Source organism: Passer montanus, unplaced genomic scaffold (assembly GCF_014805655.1).
Source record: "Passer montanus isolate IOZ18808 unplaced genomic scaffold, ASM1480565v1 scaffold2, whole genome shotgun sequence".
Taxonomy (NCBI): domain Eukaryota; kingdom Metazoa; phylum Chordata; class Aves; order Passeriformes; family Passeridae; genus Passer; species Passer montanus.
Genome location: NW_024366591.1, coordinates 1524509 through 1543145, shown reverse-complemented (window position 1 = coordinate 1543145; position 18637 = coordinate 1524509). Strand labels below are relative to the sequence as shown.

The 18637-nt window shown below is 45.6% G+C and overlaps 1 protein-coding gene across 1 annotated transcript in view; it reads right to left on the bottom strand.

Moving 5' to 3' along the window:
• Positions 1–13: 13 nt before the first annotated feature.
• The window catches only part of LMO1 (LIM domain only 1), a 55327-nt gene continuing 36703 nt past the window's right edge, over positions 14–18637 (bottom strand). Inside the window, exons 2-4 of the mRNA XM_039707574.1 lie at positions 16036–16249; positions 5220–5345; positions 14–1323 (exon numbers count right to left, since the gene is read on the bottom strand). Of these exons, the coding sequence (XP_039563508.1) occupies positions 1218–1323; positions 5220–5345; positions 16036–16249 (446 nt within the window). The 3' untranslated portion in view covers positions 14–1217. The remainder of the gene's footprint in view (positions 1324–5219; positions 5346–16035; positions 16250–18637) is intronic.

The following is an 18637-nucleotide window of genomic DNA, read 5'->3' as shown; positions in this document are numbered from 1 at the left end:
ATCAGAAAAAAAGTACTCGGTGTCTATTTATTAAAGGAAAGGGGGGTAAATCTAAGAAAAAGCAAGAAGACAAAATAAATAGAATTGCAGCCATCCTTTACAGCTACTGGTGCACTATATTAAAGTGACACTCACTATACAAAGAAATGTGTTTGATACAGTCCAGTGGGTTGCACATGAATTGCATAACCTTGAAAATCATTGCACAAAGCATCGCAGCAGGAACACAGTTCAGAATTTTTTCTCCAGGAGATGCTTCAAATCTGATCTCTTTTATTTCGTGGGAGGTCAAAGCACCTGGCACAGAGTAAGCAAAAGGGCTGGGAGCAGGGATCTGCTGCATCAGCGCCCGGTCACGTCCCAGCCCTGACATCAGCTCTCGCAGCAGCTCTGACCTGGACAAGTGATGCCCCATGGGAAAATCCCACTGCCTAGCAAAGCCTTGAAATTAATATTCTGATCAATGCCCAGGCACCTGTTGGCAGGGCTGCAGGGAGCCTGTTCCTCGCAGCCCAGACTGGAGACACGGGATCAGGCAGGCAGCAGGAATTCCATGGCAATGCTCTGTCTGAATCCACAAGGAACCTCTCAGCCAGCAGCCCAGCACGGCATGGCAGCCCCGCCAGCGATGCCAATGGTTCCCAGCCACCACCTGCCCCCAGCTCATCCCCACCATTATCCAGGGAAGCAGGTGGCTGGATGGAAGTCTCCACAATCCTGCAGCAGCATTTCCCCCAGTTATTATGAGAGAACTTGCCTCTGCTGTGATCCATGCAGTTTCCAGGGATCTATGTACACGTTTCCAACAGTCTGCTCAGCTAAAGCACAGGAAATACAGGCTTTTGCCACAGGGGGAAGAAACCACGGCAAAGATGACCAGGAAACATTCATAATTTTTAATTCACACCAGTAATAAAATTGCATTACATTTTTCATAAAATAAATGTTCCAGTTTATATACAGAAAACAGACTGTACAGAGCCCTCCCCCAGACCCCAAAAACTCACAAACATACAGGCAATGCAGTGCTCAGCTAAGCAGGCACAACTGTACATCTAAAATTGTAACTGCTTTGTGTTGGGGGGGAAAAGTACTACAATGTATATAGTCCTCTCTGGACCAAGAATTAAAAAAATATTGCAGGCAAGCTGACAGGCGCCCTCGCTGCTCGTGCGGCCCAGCGCCCATCCCACAGTGCTCCAGCGAAGCAGGGGCTGTTATTGAACCTGGGACTCGAAGCTCCCGTTCAGCTGCCCTTCCTCATAGTCCATCTGACACAAGATCATGTTGTTCTTCAGGAAAAATTTGTCTCCCACGCAGAATCTGGAAGATAGAAAAAAAGGATTGGTGGGTGTGAGTATGAACAGACGTGAGAACGGGGGGAATTTGAGGCAGTTTGGGTCCAAAGGTGACTCTGGTGAGCAGAGTTTGATTTCCAGCTCTGCCAGCGCTTCTCCCTTTGCCATCCCAGGGTTTTGCTGTCCCTTTCCTTGGCTCCAGGCCACAGGGCTCCAGGCCACATGGAGCAGCTTGGGGAGCAGGTCCCACTCCCTGCAGGGTCCCATGCCAGCTGCAGGAGGAGGTTGGGAGCAGTTAAGGGATTTGTCCCTGCAGACAAGAGATGTTGGCTCTCCAACCAGGAAATCAAGCAGGTGATATTACATGGAGCCTATTTGAAGTTTTTGCTGGTATCCACATTTCCACAGCTCCCTCGGGTGAAGCAGTATTTACACTAATTTCCAGGCAAGGACTGGCTATTAAGTCCTCCCTCACCCCCTTGTGTACAGTGCTGAACAATAAATAGAAATTTCTCGGTGGCTGGACTCCTAACCTTTATCTTCATTGAGCGAAGGGCACTGCTCTCTATATACCATGTAAATTGTTCTGTTTGTCTTGAAGTTGACAGAGAAGCTTGTGATATTTAACAATTTTATTTGACCATTAAGGTCAAAAAAGTTCCACATATAAGATCGGAGAGGTGTGAATCGACAGCCAATAGCTTTTTCCGCCCTGCCTGCTTGCTCAGGAATCAGAAGCTAATCTTTACTTCTTAAGATAACAAATAATGTTCTCTGCACCCAATTCAGGGGCTGGTTTTTGTCCATAACACTGGCAGGGCAATGACAGACCAGAGCACAGGCTGCTCCAAGAGCTGAGTCTGAAATCAGCCTCAGGTCCCTAAAGCAGAGAGACACCCTGGGTCAGGCACTGTGCCTCAAGGCAGCTCTGCACTGAGAGGAAGGGGTAGGTACCAGCCTCTGGCAAGGCCAAATATCTACAGGCAGGTCACTGGAGGTGACCCCATCCCCAGGAGACTTAGCAGACCTCAAATGCCCATTTTCCTTTTGGCATTGCCTACCCCTTGTCTACAGTGCTTCTATCATCTGTAACTCAAGCAGCTTCAGGCAAAGCATCTCCATAAAAGTGATTATTTTCTGCTAAAAGAACAGGACTAATAATTTTAGAGCTTCTTTATAGGTCCAACACAGGCACAAGTTTTCTCCAACTGGACACCTGCAAATAAGCTGATTAATGTGCCAAGTTGGTACAGAGAGAACTGGGCATTGGTTCACACTTTATAGGATTTCACTGAAGACCTTCCATCTTCTTCCCTCTGTGGCACATGCTCTAGTAATTTTTCAATTCAACCTTTTCTGCATATTACAAAGATAAAGATTACTCCTAATTTAAGCTAACAGCTCTTATGGTAAAAACTGTACTGTACATGCTCTCCTCAACACCACCTTCCCCAGGAGCAGGTTTACTCACAATAAATAACAGACACAGCTGCTTGCTTTTCCCTACTTATTCCCACTTTAAGTGCCATATAAATCTCCAGGAAGAGAAATGCAAAAATCACTCTTGCCACCAGCACCATCAACAGCTGTCCCTTGCCAAACCTGGTTTTGGGTGTAGAGGAGCCAAAGGAGGAGCTGGAGTTTTGGGAGTTGGAAGGTGTGGGAGTGTGTACAAGCACATGGGAACTGAACTGCTCTGCAGGGGTACCCTAATGTGACATGAAGTTTTGGGAGAAGGTCTTAATCATCAAATCTTTTCAGAGCTGAAGAACAAGGCAGGATTTCCGGTGAGGTTTCCAATTCAGAACCAGAACTGGCATCCACCTCTGCAATTTTTACTTTAGGGCTACTTAATCTCACTGTTCTCAGTTCAGCATCCAGTACTCTGTTACAGGATCACTTCCATTCTGCCCTTTCAAGCCCAAATCTCCACAGAGTAAGTCATAAAAATTGGCAGCCCTCTGACCTCAGCCAAAAGCAAGAATCTACACATAGCCCATCTTCCAGAACAACTCAGCCTCTCACAAACTGAGCAAATCCCTTGTGCAGCACAGCACAACTCTGCCAGAACAGGGGGATTACCTGCATTCTCCTGCTGGGCAGGGACAGCCCTGGAGGTTGTCTGAAGGACAGAGTGCCACCACACTGGCAATTGAAGAGGGAAGGGAGGAAGAGAGGGGCTTTGGAGCCTTTGAAATAAAGGGTGAAATTTAAAAGAAATTACTGAAAATGAAAACTAGGCAGCACTAGGATTTTCTGGGAGAGAAGAAGGGTGTAGTAGGGGGTTGATGAGAGATACACAGCCTGCAGACTCCAAGGCCAAGCAGCACTCCTGACTGTGCAGCCCAGAGCCTGAAAGGAAATTTATAATGCTCCAGCCCCAGGTTCAGTGTGGAGTTTGGGAGCAACCCTCTCCTGCCCGAGAATCACCAGCAGGCTGAAAAGAGCTGATCCTGAGGGCTGAGCCTGGCAGCACCCGCCACATTCCCGAGTCTGGAGACAAATCCCAGAACCGCCTGGGATTGCAGCAGGGATGATGCTCACTGATCGTAGCAGGGTGGGATGAGCACCTCGGGGGATGAGGTGGGATCAGCTCTGTGTCCAAGAGTCACAGAACAAGACTGGGCAACGGGAAGATCCCGCAGAGAGCCCAAGGCCAGGAGCCACTAGATGTCACTGCCGCCCCGGCACTGCCACCGCGCCGTGCGGGCGACAGCCCTAATGGGACTTCTGTACCTGGAATAAACACCAGGCCAGCGAGTGAAGGCACCTCACTCGCCTCCGCCGAGCCCTGGCACCAACCAGCTGGCACCAAAGTCATCTCCAGGGCTGAGCCACTGGCGGGGGTGCGAGAGCAGGATCGGACAGGATCTCCCAAGTTCAGGGAAAGCTGGCAGAGGTTTGCATTCACACACGTGTGTGGCTGCTTCATGAGAGATCCTACTGTGACTCTTTTCTAGACTGAGCAAGGAATGTTTAAGTCAGGATTTTAGGTTGACTTCTACAGAATTGGGTTCTCCATCTTCCCACAAGTTTTGTCATCTCTCTCATGCTTTCCCATGGGATGAGGCATTGCGCTCTAGTTTCATCTTTGGGAAACACAACCACAGATCCAGAACAGGAACACTAGCACAGCCCTTGACCCTGGGCAGTCACCACAGCCTGACTAAGCAAGCAATTCCAGGTCTATCTTAGACAAGGATGGACAGCTGGATGCATCAGAAGGTGACAAAGTATCATATCTGGTTCTGTGGGCTTCAATTCTACCTTTGATGACCAACAAACATGGTGCTGGGAAGAGTTTTCACAGCGCTCACAAACTCAACTGGCTACAGATAGTTCAAGTGAAAACACTGTGCATGACCCTTTGTTATACTCCCTGATGTCCCAGCAGAAATAAATAAGCCCCACTCAAAGTTATACCACCAAGATCCCCTATTAATTACACAACTAAATGGATTTGTTCCTAGTGTTGGAAAGGGCTTAGCCAGACTATTTTTCTCCTTCCTGTCCCTTCTCTTTATGCTTCTTCTTTTCCACCCCCAGTTTTGAACACGTCAGAAACGTGATTTAAGCGAGATAATGTCAGTTTGCTAGGGGAGGTCCATTCTCCATCATCTGCCTTCTGCAAAGAGGGCAGCTCCTGAAAGGACGCGGGAGCAGTTTGTTTTATTCAGCAGCAGCTGGACAGTCTGTGTCTGTGTCCTCCCCCTTGCCCCTCCAATTCCCACCAGCTCCAAGGGGATTTGCAGTAAAAGGGCTACAGGTACTCACATGGATCCCCCAGGTCAGCCTGGATCCCCCAGCCCCAGCCCTGCCCCCAGGCTGTGAGTCCCACACGGGCAACGTGCATCAAACGTTTCCCCTGTTCCGTGGGCAAAGGTATAAATTAGTTTGTGTGTACAATAACTGTGTCCTCACCGCTGGTTGCAGAGCTGACAGGCAAAGCAGTCCAAATGGTAAACATTATCTCTGGCCCTCATCACCATCTCAAAGGCAGGGATCAGTTTACTGCAGGCAGCACAATTCCCGGTGGTACCAAAGAGCCTGCCAAAGAAGCACAATCATTAGAAGCCATTTTAATTAAATGGTGGAAGGACTAATTAAGTGTAATTAGCAGTATCAAATACTGTATTGCACCAATAAATAGAAGTTGCAGTCTCCATTTCACTGACCAACCAGCGTGCAGGAGCTTGGGATAAAAATGCCTGGTGAGCAGGCTCCGATCATCGAGATGAAACTTCATTTGGTTTGTGAGCCTAGGGCTAATTTGCTGTCTAATGGAGAAAAGCATTAAACACTCAGAGCACTATTTTGGGGCTCACAAAATTTCAGTCAAAAACTATCTGCCTCTCTGCAGCAGTGGGGTAGGTGCTGGGAGCTGCCCGTCCTGCTCCACTAAGGCTTGCTGTGCTTGGCCGCAGCCTGGCAGCAGGGCACAGAAGTCCTGCAAACTTTGCCAATCCTGGCAGGCAGCGCTGTAACAGAGCTCAGGAAGAACCTCACTTACCTGCTGCTTAAAAAGAAAAAGCATGACTTCTCTTGCAATGAGTGCACAGCATTTCTCCAGGCATCTCAGAGAGCAAGCCCTCCTGCCCGGCTGTGCCTCCCTCCTCCTGCCTCCCTGGCCCTCTCCCGGGAGCCAGCTAAGCCCTTCCATGGCAGCCTAAACAGCATGCTCAGCCGTTCCACTTCAGCTCCCTGCCCCTCCAGGACAGCCCTTCAGCACTGGAAGCGTTGCCATTTTCATCCTGGCTTTCACTATCTGTCTCCCCAGATGTCTGCTGCAGTTGCATCTCCTGCCGGGGGACTCAAGCAAGACTGCGGCATCCTTCCCATGGCCCCCTTGCCCAAGGTATCCCTGCAGGGGCACGGTGCCACGGGCTGACAGAACCAAGGTTCACCCCAGCCTCTGGTCACATGTGGTTAGTCACTTTGCCTAGGGGAGGACAGAAATGGGATTTTGGGGGTGATGAGCCTCAAGACGTGCAATCCCTGCTGGCCATTAGCTCTGTGCACGCAACGCGCCGCTGCCCGCGGACAGAGCTGGGCTCGCGGTTTGTTTCAAGCCATCGGTTCTGGCTGATTCCACAACACGCAGATGAGAAGCATCAGGAAAATCTATAACCAATTTCTAAACCTGCAATTTGCCAGGCAAATCAATACTAATTATTACTGGCCAGTAATTGTGAATTAAAACACCCAGCAGTGTTATAGAAACCTCCACACAACTCTCCCACCCTCCTACAGTGCTGTGCTCCTGAAGTCAGCTCAGTCTCCAGCTGTAAGAAAGCCCACCCTTATTTTTCTTTAAAAGTGGTATCAGGGGTCTTTCATTAGGCCTGGCTGGAAAATAGCAGGCCCTCCTATGAAGAAACAGCACTACATTTTCCCTGAGAGCTAAACCACACAAACCGAAACAGAAACACTCATGCAGGACGGAAAATCCGCAAAGGGAGTACCAAAATTTCTTCCCCCGTGATTCCATCATCTGAAGGCTGAAAGGCAGAGTAAAATCCCAGCTGTATAATTTTCACCAGCAAAAGGCAATCTCTTTCTCCCTGCAAGCTGACCCCTCTTGCTCCTGCCCCCACAGGCAGGCAAGGCAGGGGAGGCAGCTGGGCACGGGCCTCGGCTGCCTAACGCCAGCAGACCGGACTGGAAAAATGCAGCTCTGAAAAGCGTCCAGGTCTCCACCCTGGAACACCCTGGCTCTCATTCAGCACCCACTCACAAATCAAGCCATTACTCCAGACATCCCTCCCCTCCTCAGCCTAGCTGCCCCTTTCCACTTGGGCACAGCAAAGCCTGATAGCTTTTGCCAGGATTTTCCCATTTCCCATAAAACCAGGCATCCGTTTTTAGAGTATCCAAGTCACAGCAAACTCAAAAAAATGAGTCAAATGCATTAGGCAGGGAAACTGGGAGGTTAATCCTAGATTTGCTCTGTGCCCAGCACTGCTACATGCACAAGTATAAAATATCCATTATTCATTAGCATCACAGTTGTGTGGAGCTCAATCTAGATTAAACAAAATAAAGGGGCCCCAGACAGCACCATTTGCATTGTTAAGCAGGTGCTTTTCTTCAGCCTTCAAATAGGAGACTTTTCTAAATGGAAATGATGGGGAAATTTGGACAGATGTTCACTTAACTATTTAAACAGTTAGCTTAAGAAACATGAAAAATGTATTTGGCATCGTATTCACCTGTCTCCTTTCAGGGGTTTTGGGGGTAAACCAATTGTTAAACAGCTTTGACTGTTTGCATAAGATCTGAAGCTTATGTTCTGTCCAGCTGAAATTGTGTTGCCTTCTAATGTCTACATAACGTGCTTCCAGCGAGTCAGAGTGCTAATCTTTGTCTCTTCTATCAAGTTTCACAGTCCTCCATACCCTCCCTTTTCCCTACAGATGAACATTTCACACTTATTCTAGCACCTCCTAATTTTAATCTGCTTTTCAGGGAGTGATTTAGAGCCCCATGTATTCACCATGCTCCTAAAAATACGCTGTGACTTGTAGCTCAGTGAACATGACATTTTTTTAATCTGTTGGAAGAAAATGCAAAATGTACAGGGTCTTTTGCCTTTTTTTTTTTGTTTGCTTGTAGAAAACTTGCTACCTCTGATATCTCCCGATCCAGAAGCTACTTGGGATGAAACTTCCTGAAGTGGGGAGCTTAACGTTATTGGAAGGAGGGAGAGAAGATAAGGAGCAGGAGGAAAAACCTTCCGCCCCAAGCCCCATCTGTGGTTAAATTTAAAATAACCCCACATGAACAAACTGATCTGCATTCTGCCCCCAAGACACCTTCGTAACAGATGCAACACTCTCTCACACATTCACACACACGAAGTTGAAGCGCATTAGAAAAATCTATCAAAAGATGTTTAGCCTCTACTTACCAGCTCGGAGCCATTGGCATAAAAGAAGCTGGAAATACATAAAGTTTTCAGTTTGGGGTTGTTTTGCTTCTTCTAAAAAACCCTATTTATTCACTTGCCTTTGAAGTTAAAAGGCAACAATTTTTAAGTACAGATTTATTCCCCTTTATGTAACAGGAAGATCCAGCCAGCTTGTAAATAAGCATAGACTATGCAGATTTAAAATTTAGCACAATTAAACTTTTACCCTGTGGTAGTAATTATGTTTAATGGCTCTTAGCCTGAACTTAACCATGTCTATTGTTGTCAGCGAGTCTAAAAGCAGGAGTTTGTCCAAGGACAATTTTCTGTAGTTTATGGGCACAGTAAAAACCCCGCTATGCCCTGTTCTCATTGGCCATTGATGTCAGTGTGTATAGTAAAAATTAAAGCTAATTGGCATACAGGAGCAGCCCTGAATGCAAATGAATTAATGAGAAAAGAAGGGAGTGCTCCTGGAAGCAGTAGGCAACTGTCAAAGGATGGGTTTTATGTAGTCTTGTCTGGGCTAAAGAGCAGTCTTGTGCATGGTGATCCAGACCTCAGCAACTCTGTGAGTACACCTCAAATTAATTAAATTAATTCAAACCATAGTAATGTCACAACACCCTGCAGGTTTGGTTTTTGTTTGGTTGGGTTTTTTTTTTGAGGGGAAAAAGGTTAAAGGGTTCTCACTGCAGGGAAAACACTAAGAAACTTCTCAAATGAAAACCTTAAGTTTAGCACCTTTTAACGGATTTTTTTTTTTTGTTCAACCAAGATGTTCAGCGGGCCTAAACTGAGAACCTGTTTGCCTATTTCTGTCTCCACTAGGAACAACAATCTGGTTTAGTCATTGCCTACAAGGAGAGTCCCAATTTCTTCTCGCCCCCTCTAGCCTGGTGTCTGACTAGATAGCAGCTTGCAATCAAAAAAGAAGGAAAAAATCTCCCCTCTGCAGAAAGAGCAAAAATTTTGGAGCTGTTGACTTCATAGGAGACAAAAAAAGAGGAAGCAGGACAAGCACATGAAAATAATGAATGGTACAGAAAAGAAAGGTTGGCAGTGTCAATTGGATTTTTTAAACACAAGAACAAAACAAGTTTGAAATTCAAACAGCTGAGTGGAGACTGATAATTTCCCCACAAAAAAGTTTTGTCAACACTGAAAGATAAGAATTATGAATGGAAAGAGGACTAAACTCTAACCTACAGATAAATATCTACATTTGTACATATTATGTACAACTGCATCTTTTTCTACATATTTATATACCCAGATTATCTGGATATACAAGTTTTAGAAGAGCTGTGGAACTCCATGCTCATATCCTCCCCAGCCAGAAGGTGAAATAGGTTTTCCCACACACCTTCCCTGTTTGCCTGCTGCTGTTTATTTCTTAGTTTCATCAGGGCCTGCTGTAGAACCAAATTTGCTTAATGTAACTGAAATCCATCCTCATGAAAAGAAACAGTTTTGCCCCTACCTTTTGAAACAAACCAACAGCTGGTTTTTCAGTGATGGTGGCTCTTAAATAGTGCAATCAGTATCTTTCCCATCTGTGGATATTAGAAATATGCAGAGCTATAAGTGTGATTTGACTGGAGTATTGAATATACCAGTGAATGCAGGGAAAGCCTGGACATCACTTACAAAGAATAATCTTAAAAGCAACTCCAGACAACTTTGCTGTAATCAGCCTTTGTGTAATATCAGAGAAAGCTGATAAGAGAAAGTGACAGGAGGTTCTTCAGCATGGTAAATACATATCAGCTGGTGCACCCTCCTATCCAGGACACCGTTGTCAGTGCTGCAGTGGGAAGTCACGTCAGCTGAAGGAAAGGAAATACATTTTGATACTAATGAAGTTGGTCAAGCTGTCTTCTCATGAAGCCTTCCAGTTCAATCCCAAGGAATTTACATCTGGCATGCCAAAGGGTTTGGCATTCAAGGACAGCATAGCAGGGGGAGCTGAACCACTACAAAACAGCCCCTGGCCAAGTGACTGCACTGGTTCAGAGGCTGCTGGGCCTGAACTTCAAGGCTGCTCAAGGGAGTCTGTTTCACTTGAAGGACACATCTGAATGTTCACTTATTTTCACTCCTTTGGCCTCTCCCTCCATTTTTCCCAGTGGGCATTTAGAGAGGGGTTGGGACCACGTTCAGGCAGGAGAAGTCCAAGTCCTCCTGCCCTGCCCCAGCCTTTCCCACAGTATCACTGAAACTGCTGACCCTAAACCCATCCTTGCTCTGGCACTGCTGAACACAAATGCAACAATGTCCTCTTAGGAGAGTTTAAACACAGCAGCCAGAAAACTCCAAAGCTGAAAGTGCTAGAGGCATGCTAGTGTACCACAACTCCCCATTAGCTTTCCTCCTCAGTGAAAAGTGGAGATGAAAAAAAAAAGGGCAAAAAGCAAACAAACAAACCAAGTATGGGCACAGGCTGTGAGAAAGTCCTGGACCAGCTACTGCAGGGGGAAAAAAAATAAATCTGTACTTTAACATCACAAAGCACAGCAATGTTGCCAAGACACATTGTATTTTGAGCCTAATTAATCCTTCTTAATCTTTACAGACACCAAGTGTAGAAGTGAGGGTGTCCTATGCAGCATGCACGATGCTCCCTATTGCGAGGCAAAAGCAGCACTTCAGCTTAGTGACATTTTTAGGCTCTGAGCAGACACCATTTGTTCAGCCACACTGCATTTATACCTCTCCTTCCCACACTAAACATGTCCCTTGAAAATCCAGCAGGACATGCACTCGGTGCATACACACACACTGTGCTTCTCCAGAGGGAAAAAATAATCCCAAATTCTCTCCTTCCAGCCTCAAAGGTGCTGCAGCTTCTGCAAGTTAAAGCCACATTCTGAGCATCAGTGATGTCTTGGGGAGATTAACTTAAATTCTGCCTGTTGGAACATCTCAGTTCCCAAACCCAAGGGCTTGTTCTCACACAGCCAGCCATGGTTTAGTGGTTTGGCTCAAGACTGTTGTCCCTGACTTGGGGAAGGCCACCAGAAGAAGGGAATTTGTCCATATCCTCCTGTGCCAACAGAGCAGGGCACCTATGCTTGTGCTCTTATCCCACAAGAAAATTAAACCCTGCATATTTTCCAGATACAGAACACTTCACCTAAAAGGCTCCTAAAGCGATTCACTGACAGAATTAATGCCCTGGGATGCTTGGAGTAGAGCAAAAACCCCAGGATGGGGCATCTGAGCCACTGGAAGTAGGAGCTGCCATGGGTGGAGTTCAAGCCTCTGGGATACAGACAGTGCTGAGGGGTGACAGGGGATGGCAGTCCTGCCAGGAGGCCTCTGTCCCTCAGGTGGGGTGAAGAGGGCTGCTCTGCTCCCTGGAGGCACCAACATCATGTGCAGAGTGAGGCCATGCTGAATTTGCAGCCCTGATCCAAACATGTGGGAAAGTGGGTGAAAAGAACTGCCATGAAACCCCCTGAGAACAGCATCAGGATTTCCCGGAAAGCCCTTCTCTTTTACTGATTCACCATCATTTTTAAATGCAGGTTTTGAGCTTTCTTTGGAGTCTAATTAAGGCCCCAATCAGTTTACATGATGAAAAACTTTCCCAACACCAGCATATCAAACACGCAGAAGCAACAGTTCTGCTCCTCTCAAAGCAAGCCCGACTCGCCTTTGCTCGTGTGAGGGCACCATGCTGAGTAAAAAGGAAAAATCACGTTCTTCATCAGCACTTCACAGTGAAATTTAAGTTGTCAGCTCCTCACGGGAAATCCTGATGCAACACCCAGCCCGTCCCTGTGAAGCGGAGCTTGGTGAATGTTTAATTATGCCTCGGAACAAACACACATCACTGCGTGGGGGCTGCGAGGAGCCATCTGAGCCTGCATGCTAAGCTGCTCTGTCCCAGAAGCAGTTCCTTCAATAGCATTTGCTTATCAAAAATAATTAGAGGTAGGAATGCTGGAACTGCGATTATGAAACAAATGGTAAATCTATTTGCTGAGATGAAATGTATTGAAAGATACATCGAGACACAGCTGGAGACTGAGGTGATACCACAAGGATAACAACTTGAGATCCAATTTCATCTTTCATGATTAAAAAATGAGCAAGAAAGTGTTTTATGAAAAGTGAAGGTTAACAAATGTTCCTTCACAAGCAATGACGACAGTTTATCTTTTGAAACAAATGATCAGGCTATGGTCTGCTCGCAGCTCCTGGAACACGCTGGAAAGATTTCTGCTGGAAACCCACGGGGGATCAGCACACACGGCTGGCAGCCCACCCTGCTCCCAGGGCCTGGGACAAAGCCAGCTCCAAAGGGACGCTGCCACAGCAGGGAAGGAGCTGGCACTGCTCCTGTCCTCACCCTCTGCCACAAGTCCCTCCCGAGCCCCAATCCCTGCAGTGGCTGTGGCTCATCGATACCTGCCCTCAGGAGGGTCCCAGAGCTGCAAACTGACAACAAAATATTCCAGGAGCCCTCTGGCTGAATTCCTCTCACTGTTCTCCAGGTAAAGTGCTCCCTTTGTGGTGCAACCACAGTGTGAAGTATGAAAAGTTATTTTTAGGGATGAATCCTGCTAAAATTTGACTAGTAGACCAAACACTGTGAGCTGTTTAACAAGGAGGAAAAAATGTGGGTAGAGACTCTAAAACCACTAATGTGAAGGAATTATATAATGATGGGAATGGTTAATTCTCTAAGAAGAAAAATTCAAATTACCAGGAGGGAACAGACAGTAGAGAAGATCGTGATGGCAACTTTAGCTCCTTCTATTAATAGAACTAATAGTTAAAATGGAGAAAGAAAGAAATATTATGTGTAGAAGCTAATACAAGATGTTTTAAAGTAAAAAAATTGCTTTATACTTCTATAAATATGGAACTGCATCGCAATGCCTTATTCCTATCCTAGAAGCCTGAAAAGGTTCCTTAGCATCAGGGGAAGAGATCCCAGGAGTTCAGCAGAACCCCTTCCAAAAACCCCAGTCTAAACTAAATTTACTTATTTGTAAGAATACAAGCCATGACAGCTGTAAAGCTGCCTAAACAGCTGAAGGCTAATTAACAATGCTGTTACAGAATTAATGTTGCTTCCTAGCCGAGTCCTCAACAAATTTCCCAGGATATGACAATTCTACTGTTCTTCCCAACAAAAAACAGTCAAAGCTCTATCACTTTAAATTCAGATAAAGGGAAAATTCTTAATGTACAGGCCACATAAGTCTTCACAGTTTAACCATGTGGCACAAATAGCAGCAGACTTCCCCCTTGTCAGGCCAGGAACTATTCCAACCTTAAAAAGGGAGACAGAGGTGTTACAAGGCACCTTCCAGGCACAGAAATTTGTTCCAGGGACCACGTTTAACTGGTGCTGTGACAGAAGCTGCATGGCCACGGTCAAACACGGGTCCCAACTGTTCCTTCCATGGTTCATGTCATTAATTGCTCTCTCTCTTCACAGAGCTGGGACATGGGCCACTTGGAGTCTGCAATGCCTGGCTTCTTTTCCATCTCCAGCACAGGCTTCTGGTGTGCCCCAGAAAATTCACATCATCTAGGGGCTGGTGGGAAAAATCACAGGTTAAGCTTTTCCACCTTGAAGCAGCATTCTTGGGATAAACCAAGGAAAGAAAGAAAGTGCTCTACAAGTCCAATGATAAAAAGGTCCTTCTAAACCTAAGAGCATCAATACTGCTGTCCTTTGGCACTTTAACATGTCTGATTTGATGCCACACATTATTTTTGTTATGAAACTAGACTAAACCAAAATCAATACGGTGCTTATTAAATGGACAAAACATGGGGCAGCCCACAGGTCTCAAAAAGCAAATGTAAATTGGAAACACTGTCCAGCTCAGTATTTCTAGCAGGGTTCTGCAACATATAGAATAAAGCTGAATATCTATCTTCAGGGTCAAATTAAAAAAAATCACAAACACCACACTTTTTCAAGACCAGAAATGACAAAATCAAGTGATAAATAATGAAGTGGAGGGTGACAGATGGAGAGACCTAGATCAATTGGCAAGCTGGGTGCAAACAAGATAAAGAAAGGATAATATACGAACAAGATAAAGTATAAACAAATACTTTAGAAAATAATGCAGCTATTCTTCCTGGAAAGAAAACTATTCCTGGAAGTAGCTCTCCTGAGAGATTTTGGGGGTCCCTGTGATAGTATCTAGCATGACCCAAATTTGATACTGTGATGAAAGGCTTCCTCAAAAAGGGAAGATCAAGAACTGAAATATTCTTCACTGAGACATCAGAATTATGTCCACAACACAGAAATAGTATAGCTGAGCTGAAGAAGAACAACTAAAATGCTAATTTGGGGGTGGAAATCTCTGTGTTGAATTTGAACTTTCTGGAGATAATTTTGGTTTTGCTTAGCACTGACAGAGTTAAGGATGCTTCTAGAGCAAGTGACTTGTGACATTAGTAAATACTCAGTTTTAAGGCAGGTACAAAAATAATTTCATTATAGTGAAGATAGTTAAATCTTTCCTTTCACACCCTTTCTATTTTTCCAAAGGCTGCTTATCTTGTCTTTTCCACCTCAGATGTGTTCACCCTTACCCAAGCTCCTCCTTCCTCACTTAGATTTTGGGGACACACCCCACCTAACCAGAGCTGCAGGTGCTGCCTGTGGGGGATATTTCATGTGTGCCCCAAAGAGTTTCAGCTCCAAAACCCTCCTGTGGGGAGGATATTCTTGTTCTTGTGCACTGCTGGGCTGAAGGGCAAGGTGACAGCTCCCACATGGCAGCTGACAGACTCAGTCCTTCTGTTTGGCTCAGCACTTCATCTCTCATCTTTAGAAGGAGAAACTTGTTTGTTCAAGTTTACTAAGGAAATATTTACTGAAGATTTTCAGAAATACATTTTACATTGAAATACATGAAGCATCTGAGCACTGACACTAATCTGGGCAGCCCCTGAACACTGCAAGGTTAGAAGACATTTTACCTCCCTATCTTACAACAGTGTGTTGGGCTTGTTTTGCTTCAGATGTTTTACTGGTTAAGCTTGCCTGGGAAATGCTATCAGTGCTTGAGGAAAAATAAAAGAAAACACACACATTAGCTAGAGATCAAGTACATTCTTCCAAAGGAAAAACAAAGCAAAACTCTGAGTGTTTTGCATTGTGACCCTCATAATAATGTTTGCATTAGGCCTGCTGTCTTATTAATATTAATTTATGTTTGCATAAAGTATTTTGCACAAAACCCCCACACATCAGGCAAAAAATCCCATGTGTTGTTATGTATTGCAGACACATACTGACAGAATGGTTCTAACTCCAAGCTAGTGATGGTCTCTGCTGATTTCATCAGACAGAAACATTTTTTGAAGTTGATCCGTAATTTTTGAGCTTTCCTCTGTTTAGTTAGGAAAGAGAGAAGAGCCCCTTGGGAGCAACCTTACTCAAGACTAGAAGTCTGTCTAAAAACTATGACTAAAAAGCAAAAGGTAAAGGTTTGGTCAGGTCTCAGTCAATATGCAGGAGTATAACATCAGAGATATGCAAGGAAAATTAAAGAGTTTTTCCTAACTTACTCAGCAAGCAGAGTTTGTTCTTGTTGGTCCATAATAATAATAAAAACCCATCACCTCTGCCTTGTATCTTCACCTAAAAGCAGGATTTCACCTCCAGACTACAAAATACGCTGAGTGCAAATAAAAAGCCCTGCCTAGACAGTGGAAGGAACTCCAGTCTCTTCTGGGCAGGGCTGGCCATGCACAAGCACACATTTTCACATTTTTAAGAAGCCAGACAGCCAGCAGCATGCTAAGAGGCTTGGGGAAGAGCCCACAGTCCGTCCCTCTATTTACCTCAGGTAATCTCTGCGGCAGAGAATGAGATTTGCTTTTGTGTAAAGAGTTGATCCAACCTCTCCAAGACGACAGTCACAGCAGGCACACTTTAGGCAGTCTTCGTGCCAATACTTATCCAGAGCCTTCAGCAGGTACCGGTCCTTGATCTTTCGGTTGCAGCCGGCGCAGCCCTTCTGCTTCCCCTTGGGTTGTACGGAGAGCATCGGCACGCCTGCAAGGCAAACACAGCACTTCCTTCAGAGCACAGTCTGGGGGCAAACACTGCTGCTGCTGCTGCCATCTCAAGGGGCTCACAGTCAAAGGAAGCTCACATTGCGTGGAGCTGACAGTCAAAGGAATCCTAACTTCATTTGCTGTCGCAGCCTAACAGCGAGTTGACACTTGCAGCCCTTTTTGCTAAGGGCAGGACTGACACAACGCACCAGACTCTTCCTAACCAACATCTTGCAGCACAATAAACTGGCTGAAATTTCAACATTTATTTTTTCTTCCCCTCATTACCTGTACCCTTGTGTTGTTAATTACCTGCCACAGGCAATTAAAAAGAGCAGAAGGGCCATCACGGTATGTACCCTCCTGGTTCAGCATCTGAGTCGAGTTTGATGGGAAGGGAGTGGAATGGATATAAAAATATGTGGTATGCCACTGTTTTTCCTCTCTTGTGAATCCTGTGGGTGACAGAGGCCTGACTGAAAGTCAGAGCAGGCCAGGGGCTGCTCCAAAATAAATTTGATTCAAAAGTCCTTGAGAACTGCTGAGAATAACCCCACCAGAGCTCCTCTGCCACTAATGAAGCCACATTCCTTAAGCAAAGCAGAGCTTTCTTCCTCCTCTTGTATCACTGGAGAAGGTAGCACAAAGCCAGGAGTTTCATCCTTCCTGGAAACCCCTGCTGGGACTGCAAAGCAGGCATGAGATAGCTGGGTATGAGGTGGTGACAGCACACTCGGCTCAGGAGGCTATGGGGGACTTGCTGTGGTCACCTTCCCCTCAGTGCTTTTTTTTCCTTTTCTCCAAGCAGCCAGGGCCTGCCATGGTGAGCACTGTGATGCTTGTCACCCTTCTCAGTTTAAGAGCCAGGCAGGAAAGAACTTAAAGGAATCAATAGGCAAGGTGGAAAAATAAACAAGGATTGTACTGTGGGTGAGGGACAGGACAGGAAGTGATGAATGAAGAAATTAGCTCACTGAGATGCCAGAATTCCATTTGTTCTAGAGCCTTGATTCAATTTGTTATGATTTTTATTTTTACTGGTGTCAGTCACAAAAAATGACAATGCTGGGCCTGTAACAAGCACACTTGGGGCTTAATGCAATGCAGAGATGATGAGAAGGGACACTGTGGCACAGCAGCAGGTGTCACTGGTTATATACTCTTACACAAAGTTAATCCACCCTTTCTGCAGGAAGCACTGGATGTCCCAGAAAGCAACAGCTTGGTAATAGAATTATTAACAGTCCCTTAACCAGAGAGGACCCAGCCAGTGCCACTGCAGCAAGTGACATTTGCTGCTCTCCTTAAAAGCCAGGGTGACCTGAGAGTGGCTAATGGTCAGCACATGTAAACCCACCACTCCCACAGTACTAACTGCTTTGTCACAGCCCGAGCAGACGACAATAGCACTTAAGACACCTCTACACAAACAGCGAGGTATTGATCCATCTGTAATCAGAGTGGTCTCAGCAGCACAGAGACAGGCCAAGTAACATTCAAAAACCCTTAAAGAACTCTCCTGCCCTCTCCTGCAGCACACTCAAAACCCAAGTCTCTACAAGCAAACTTTTGACACCATTGCCAAATCTGCAATAATTAAGTGAAAACCTGTATCTGTATTAGACTGCCACATATGCAACCTGTAATGCTCCCAAGATAAATTCTACAAAGCCACAGAGAAACACACCCACACTGGAAAGAGGGACAAGACAGGGAAGCATCAGAAGTGGGTTATGCTGCAGCTCAGACTGCAGAAGTCTCATGTGCCTGGTGAGGGTCTCTTATGAGAATGAGGGAAGCTGCCCTGTGGTTCTAGACACACCTCTATTTATTTTTTGGGTTTTTTAAATCCAAAATACATTTCAATAGCAAAAAGAAGCTTCCATTTTCAAGTAATTTCCATGCTCTTCCCGACTCCACTCCAGGAAAACGGCACATTGTGAGAAGAGTCTGCCTTGTTGTGAGGCAGAGAAGGGTGAGCATGTGAATTTGCATTTGCAAGCTGTGTAAGATCAGTACCAGTGATGAAAGAAAATAGTTCGCACCTATGAAAACTAGGACCTAGATGTGAGAATTATGTTTTTAGATAGGAGCCCCAGACACCAACAAGTCATTATTCACCCCCAAACAGGCTCTCTAAATGTATACCCTTAAAGGCAGAGGAGGATTTCTCACAAGAAGAGGGTCATCATACAATCCTTTTGCAAGGTTTGTGTAGGAAACAGGAGGATCTGGCATATCTGGAAAGACACAGATTCCATATAACCAGCACACCTTAAACTCAAGAGAGCTGCTGCATGGATGGGGTTTGAGATCAGCTCTGTGGTTCAGAAACACAAGATCCTCAGCCAGATGGACTTCCCAAGGTCTCACTTTTGAAAGCAAT